This window comes from Austrofundulus limnaeus, unplaced genomic scaffold (genome assembly GCF_001266775.1).
Source record: "Austrofundulus limnaeus strain Quisiro unplaced genomic scaffold, Austrofundulus_limnaeus-1.0 Scaffold347, whole genome shotgun sequence".
Taxonomy (NCBI): domain Eukaryota; kingdom Metazoa; phylum Chordata; class Actinopteri; order Cyprinodontiformes; family Rivulidae; genus Austrofundulus; species Austrofundulus limnaeus.
Window position 1 is genome coordinate 444979 of NW_013952749.1, and position 7499 is coordinate 452477.

The window sequence follows — 7499 nt, forward strand, 5'->3', positions numbered from 1 at the left end:
AGCTGAAGTCAGATGAAAACACCAGTGTTAAATAAAATGATCTGTGATAAGAAATAATGTCATAAAACACCAGAATTCTGGGGTGGGGGTTTATTTTGCCACTGGCTGGCAAGTCAAAACCACACACACTGGGAGAAAAACAGGAAATGGACCAGTATATATACAGAATCTTCAATGCCTGAGTTCGCCCCCTGCTGACCTATGGCTGAATCACTGGCATTCAGACAACAACCTTAATCTAATGGTTTAAAAACAGTTCACTTGTGTGTTGTTATTGATTCGGACATGTATCTACCTAATTTAATTAACACATAATATAACAAACATTATAAAAGTATTATAAAATAAGGAAACCCTAATACTCTGGTGTTGTTTATAATCAGTACTGAGCTATAATAACTATAAATTTCTTCAACAGTATATATACACCGAAAAGAAGCTTCCAGCTGAGTTTTAAAAATTCCATCTTCAAAGTAGACATCTCCAAACTTTTCATGAGTTGATATAAGTTGACTAAAACATCATGGTGACGGGGCCTTCAGAACCTTTGCAGTAAAGAAGTTCTGGTCCAGCTCTTCTCCATGGTCTGCAGCCTTTCTGGGTTCTCCCTGACCATCTGCGGGTTTCCACCATCAAACTGGTTCAGATGTTCGGGAACAACCCAGGAGGACTCAAGAATCTGCCCGACAACCAGGGTTAAGGTTAGTCTTTATATTTAAAACTATACATAACTTAAATGTTTAAAACTCTCAGAACAACTCTCACATTAAACTCTTCTCAGACCTTCAACCTCCTCTGATTTAATCATTTATAGAAACTAATCATCTAATTTAGCTTAATTTACTTTTTGTAAGAACAAATACACATCACAGCTTCGGTCTATAGAGTGGAAGAGTCCCATCAGAGTCCTGGAAACCGGTTCCTGCTGTCAGAACAGACATCTGAGCAGGTGGAGACAGAAAGATAAATGAAAATGACTTCATGTAGAGAGGAGCAGGTGAGAAAGGAGGAAGWGATCGGAGGAGAAGAAACGTTCTGTTAACAGAAACATGAGTTAAAGAGAAAACTGGAACGGATGGACGAGGACGGACTGATGGACCAGGATGGACCGGTGACTCTAGCTAGAAATGGACAAGATGGCTGAAGTGTCTTTAGCCTTGTCAAAGAAGATGGACGTCTCATTAGCTGCCTTCAGCTTGATGTGGGCGGAGCCTGGGGAGCCTTGTGCTGTGATTGGTTGACACTCCTGACAGCAGCAGCAGCAGCAATCCATGAAGGCCTGACCCAGAGTCTGAAATGGAACCAGATAGTTTTGTTTTTTAAACTTCAATAAGAGGTAACAAACTGATGTTAACACCTCAGTTTCTACAGTTTAACTCGTGATTTAGTCCATTTTAACCCCAGACTTAGTCCTGTTTAACTCCTACTTAATCCTGTTTAAATTCAGACTTAGTCCTGCTTAACTCCCGACTTAGTCCTGTTTAAATCATGACTTAGTCCTGTTTAACTTCTGACTTAGTCCTATTTAACCCCTGACTTAGTCCTGTTTAACTCTTGACTTAGTCCTGTTTAACTCCTGACTTAATCATGTTTAACTCCTGACTTAGTCCTGCTTAACTCCTGACTTAGTCCTGTTTAACTCCTGACTTAGTCCTGTTTAAATCCTGACTTAGTCCTGTTTAACTTCTGACTTAGTCCTATTTAACCCCTGACTTAGTCCTGTTTAACTCTTGACTTAGTCATGTTTAACTCCTAACTTAATCGTGTTTAAATTCTGACTTAGTCCTGCTTAACTCCTGACTTAGTCCTGTTTAACTCTTGACTTAGTCCTATTTAACAACTGACTTAATCCTGATTAAATCCTGACTTAGTCCTGTTTAACTCTTGACTTAGTCCTATTTAACAACTGACTTAATCCTGATTAAATCCTGATTTAGTCCTGTTTAACCCCTGACTTAGTCCTGTTTAACTCTTGACTTAGTCATGTTTAACTCCTAACTTAATCGTGTTTAAATTCTGACTTAGTCCTGCTTAACTCCTGACTTAGTCCTGTTTAACTCTTGACTTAGTCCTGTTTAACAACTGATTTAGTCCTGTTTAAATCCTGACTTAGTCCTGTTTAACTTCTGACTTAGTCCTATTTAACCCCTGACTTAGTCCTGTTTAACTCTTGACTTAGTCATGTTTAACTCCTAACTTAATCGTGTTTAAATTCTGACTTAGTCCTGCTTAACTCCTGACTTAGTCCTGTTTAACTCTTGACTTAGTCCTATTTAACAACTGACTTAATCCTGATTAAATCCTGACTTAGTCCTGTTTAACTCTTGACTTAGTCCTATTTAACAACTGACTTAATCCTGATTAAATCCTGATTTAGTCCTGTTTAAATCCTGACTTAGTCCTGTTTATCCCGATTTAGTCCCATTTAATTCCTGACTTAGTCCCATGTAACTTCTGAATTAGTCCCAAGTAACTTCTGACTTAGTCCCATTTAACTCCTGACTTAGTGCAGTTTAACTGCAGACTTTGTTACATTTTAAAGCAGTTAAAGTAAATCCTAAAATCTTTTTGTTGTTGTTGTTGTTTGTTTTTGGTTTCTTGGACCTCCTGACCCACCTTACACAGAAACAGCAGCAGCACRGGCGTCACTGCACACTTAACAAACAGCAGGAAGTGATGTAGGAGCGCCATCATGGCGGTGATGTTCTCAGACAAGGTGAAGTGTGTGTAGGCCAGCGTGATGTTGCAGACGTGTTCAGGCAGAGCGCACACGCCATAAACCACCGCCAGCGCCAACAAGGTGCAGTTCAGCTGCCGCTCCACCGCCTGGTGCTGCTGGTGSTTCTGGCTGGCCGACAGGTCGTCATGGTTACGCTGCTTCTGGGCGGCGCTGGAGTCGCTGTTGACGTTGCGGCTGGCCATCTGGCAGAGGAGGGTGAAGAGGACCGGCAGGCAGAAGTAGCAGCCGAAACACCACCACATCCGACCCTGAAGAAGAGATCAGGATCCGGCTCAAGACGTCCACGTCTTCAGAACCACAAGCATCAACTTCACCTGACAGGAGGGCGGAGCCTGACTCACCTGGTGGTACCTGAGCAGCAGGGAGTGGAGCGAGTCGGGCAGGTAGAGGGACAGGGGGGAGGTCAGCGTGATGCTGCAGGAGTCCACCACCCCGCCGGTGGATGCAGACGGGCTCAGGCTGAACTGCCACAGGAAGATCTCCGGGCTGGAGAGCAGCAGYGCCGAGAGCCAAACCAGCAGCAGCTTGGTCAGCACCGAGTGGCAGCGCTCCACCTGCCGAGTCTTCGTCGGGGTGGAGGAGGTCGCCGCGTGGAAACGATCAATGCCCAGAGCGCACAAAGTGAAGGAGGTGATGCCGAGAGACACGACCTGCAGAGACGAGAGGGGCGGAGTTAGAGTGATGTCATCATGTCTGAAAGACCCGTGGAGGGATGAGAGGGGCGGAGTTAGAGTGATGTCAACATGTCTGAAAGACCTGTGGAGGGATGAGAGGGGCGGAGGTAGAACTCGTCAGAAAATATACAGGTGTGTTGCCATGGTTTCAATCTGAGAGGGGTCGAAGGTCCACCTTTCTACAGAGAGATTCTTCACCCTGAAGGTCAGACTGTGCAGTGAGCTCCATCTCAGATTCTACAAGCCTCAGCAGGTCAAAGGTCAAAGGTCAGGCATGGTTTCACCCGAAGGAGCCACAAGACTTCTGGATCAGAACCAGAGGACAGATGTTTTCCCAGAATGCACTGCAGCACGGACCTGGGGTCTGAGTGGAACAGGAAGTCTACTAAAGACCATAAGGTCTAGATCTGAGTCTACCTGTCTGACAGCTGAAGGTTGGACTAAACTGGGTCCAAAAAACCCTGATCCAGATCCCAGCAGCTGGCTTACAACAGAACGAGTCCAAAAGACAAACCACAGCTACAGGAGACCCTGCTGGGTCAGGACCTGGATTCTTTTATTCAGATCCATGATGACTCAGTTTAACTGTGTCAGTAAAACTTTTTTAACCTTCCTGTTCTGCTTTAAAACCACAGGGCAACATTTTACTGTCAGAACAGGAAGGAAATGTTTTTATTAGAGCTTCACCAAAGAGATGAGCAGAATTCTGTAAACCGTCCATCAGGTCTCGGGGGCAGCAGCAGAGACCCAGACTTCCCTCTCCCCAGCCACTTGGACCAGCTCCTCTGGGGGAATCCCAAGGTGTTCCCAGGCCAGCTGAGAAACATAGTCCCTCCAGTATGTCCTGGGTCTTCCTCTGGGTCTCCTCCCAGTGGGACGTGCCCGGAACACCTCACCAGGGAGGCGTCCAGGAGGCATCCTAACCAGATGCCCGAGCCACCTCAACTGGCTCCTCTGGACGTGGAGGAGCAGCGGCTCTACTCTGAGTCCCTCCTGGATGACTGAGCTTCTCAGCCTATCTCTAAGGGAGAGCCCAGACACCCTGCAGAGGAAACTCATTTCAGCTGCTTGGATCTGTGATCTCCTTCTTTCAGTCACTACCCAAAGCTCCTGACCATAGATGAGGGTAGGAACGTAGACCGACTGGTAAACCTTCACCACAACAGACCGGTACAACGCCCACATCACTGCAGACGCAGCACCAATCCACCTGTTGATCTCCAGCTCCATTCTTCCCTCATTCATGAACAAGACCCTGAGGTACTTAAACTCCTCCACTTGGGGCAGGACCTCCTCCCCGACCCAGAGAAAGGAACCCTACCCTTTTCTGGCTCAAGACCATGGTCTTGGACTTGGGGACACTGATCCTCATCCCGGCCGCTTCACACTCGGCTGTGAACCTCTCCAGTGAGAGCTGAAGATCAGGATCTGATGAAGCCAACAGGACCACATCATCCACAAAAAGCAGAGATGTGATCCTAAGGTCACCAAAAAGGATCCCCTCAACACCTCGGCTGCTCCTAGAAATTCTGTCCATTAAAGTTATGAACAGAATCAGTGACAAAGGGCAGCCTTGGTGGAGTCCAACTCTCACCAAAAACAAGTCCGACTTACTACCAGCAATGTGGACCAAGCTCTGGCACCGGTCCTACAGGGACCTAACAGCCTATATCAATGGGCCTGGTACCCCATTCTCCCAGAGGACKCCCCCCCCCCCCCCCACAGGAGTGCCCGAGAGATATGGTCAAACGCCTTCTCCAAGTCCACAAAACACATGTAGACTGATTGAACTCTCATGAACCCTCCAGGACCCTGCTGAGGGTGTAGAGCTGGTCCACTGTTCCACGACCAGGACCAAAACCACACTGCTCTTCCTGAATCCAAGATTCAGATGTTTTTGTTGTTTAGCTCTGATGAAGGGCTGTCCATCAGGCCACTAATGAGCCCCAATTACCGTAATTACAGAAAGTCCTGGTCTCAGCTAGTTAAGTGTTAAAAGTCCACAGAATCAGACCAAAGATCTATTGGGGGACTTCAGGGACCAGATAAGWCTGAGCTGGACTACAGACCAGCAGCAGAAGTCTGAGAGGGGGAACCAGCTGTGATTGGAGCTTCCATCTTGTCTCATGAGGTGAGGATGATGAGGATGAAACAGAGTTCAAGTCTGAGCTGAGGAGGACCTTCTGATCTGAAAGCAGTGAGATACCACTGGTTCCACATGGTRCCACTGCTGAGGAAGACCCGGGTACAGGTCCAGTATTTAAATAAGCCATACCCAGCTGTGTGGGGTCAGTTTGATCCTCCAGGTCTGGAAACAGAAAATCTGAAGGTTGAACACCTGTTACGATGGGCCCCCTGCTCCCACACAGAAACCTGAAACTGGGTCAGAGACCCTGAACAAGACACCGAGACAAAACCCGATCTGAAAACCTGACTGAAGGTCCAGGATCAGCAGAGACCAGTTTTTATTTCATCAGGCTGCAGCAGACCCTTACCTCCATGTACGGCACCATGCGGCAGGTGATGTCACCCAGGATCCTCCTATGAGAGAGGTGGTTGAGGACCACCACTGGGAGGCAGACCACCAGGACCAGGAAGTCCCAGAAGGCCATGCTGGCCAGCAGGTAGTTCCACGCAGACCTCATGTAGTAGTTGTTCCAAACGATGCACATGACCGCCATGTTGCCCACCACGCCCACTGCCAGCACCAGGCAGGCCAGGACCAGAACTGCGTAGGCCACGTAGGAGGTCTCCACCAGCGGGTAGAAGGGATTAAAGAGTCTCGGAGCCTCATCGGGCCTGGAGGAGTTCCTCTGGGTCTGGTCTTTGGGGCTGCTGGTCTCAGGTTCCACTCTGGTCGTGTTGCTGAACTCGGTGACCTGAGGCGCCGTCACCCACTCGTTCTCAAAGGAGTGACCGAAGGTGGACTGCTGCTCGTCCTCGTCGGCACCGCGGGCCAGGCGTTGGTGCTGGTCCAGGTCCAGATCCACCATCTCAGGAAGAGGGGGGCTCTTCTTGTAGGGGTCATCTGGAGTCTTGAGCTGCTCCTCGGTCCAAACAGGCTCTGGTTTGACCCCAGAGGAGGATCTGTCAACGTTGCTCTGCTGCTTCTCAGGTTGCCCAACATTGTTTGCATCGACAATCAGCAACGAGAGGCAGAGGGGCAACAAGAAGGCAACGGACCGAGCCATGACGCAGACGCTCCCTGTCAGCCTGACACAGAACCTTTCACTTCTACCTCTTTATGTGGAGGGAAGAGTTTAAAACAAATCAGTGAAACTCCTGCAGAATCCCCAAAAGTTCAGAACCATCAAAATGTTCTGAGTCTCCAAAAACTGATGGAAGAAAGAAAAACCAGAAACTGGTGATGACTTCAGACACGTTCTCCAAAGAAAGAACTTCCTCCAGTTTCTGAAACRTTTTCTCTCTTTCAGCTCTGGCCTCTGGGTTCCTCATCCATCAGTAATCCACACAGAGCTCCAGCACAGGAGGAGGACCTGATGAGGGTCCGAGTCCGGCTGCTGGCTTCAGGGAGACTGGACTCTGCAGCTCTGAGGGTCTCTGGGAACCAGCAGCCCTCTGCTGCATGGCTGGATGGAGCTTTTGTCAGGAAAACACACGAGAATACAAACAAGGCTGGCGCTCACACAAGTCCTCACATTTGTCTGCAGAATCACGCATGAATACTTCTCTCTGTCAGCGCATTGACTCAGTGCTGCTGCCCCCTGCTGGTGTCTGTGGGAACAACCAGGGAACAGAGACTGCTTTTTAACTAGTTTTAACTAAAAAAGATTCTAAATTTCAGAGGTTTAGAATCGTAGAATTTAACTTTATGTTTGAAATGTTTATTTATTCAAGTTGTTGATAAATCAATTACAAACAGTAAAAGAGCAAGTAATTAATTAATTAATTAAAACTCGTTTTTCTTTTCAGCAGGTCAACATCAAAACTGGACACCTTCAGAATTTAAATTTTAGAAAAGTAGAAACTATTTATTTTTATTATTAACTTTATTCATTTCATTAAGAAAACAAAAACAAAACACATTTACATACAACAAAACAATACAAATCAAATAAAAGGTA

The 7499-nt window shown here is 47.1% G+C and overlaps 1 protein-coding gene across 1 annotated transcript; it reads right to left on the reverse strand.

Moving 5' to 3' along the window:
* Positions 1 to 632: 632 nt before the first annotated feature.
* On the reverse strand, positions 633 to 7062 carry LOC106527883 (prosaposin receptor GPR37L1). The gene is made up of 4 exons (XM_014022894.1): positions 5910 to 7062; positions 3082 to 3390; positions 2617 to 2988; positions 633 to 1291 (listed from the first exon to the last, which is right to left on the reverse strand). Exons 1-4 carry the CDS (start codon positions 6603 to 6605, stop codon positions 1118 to 1120), a joined length of 1551 nt encoding a protein of 516 aa, XP_013878348.1. The 5' UTR covers positions 6606 to 7062; the 3' UTR covers positions 633 to 1117.
* Between the last annotated feature and the right edge of the window lie 437 nt (positions 7063 to 7499).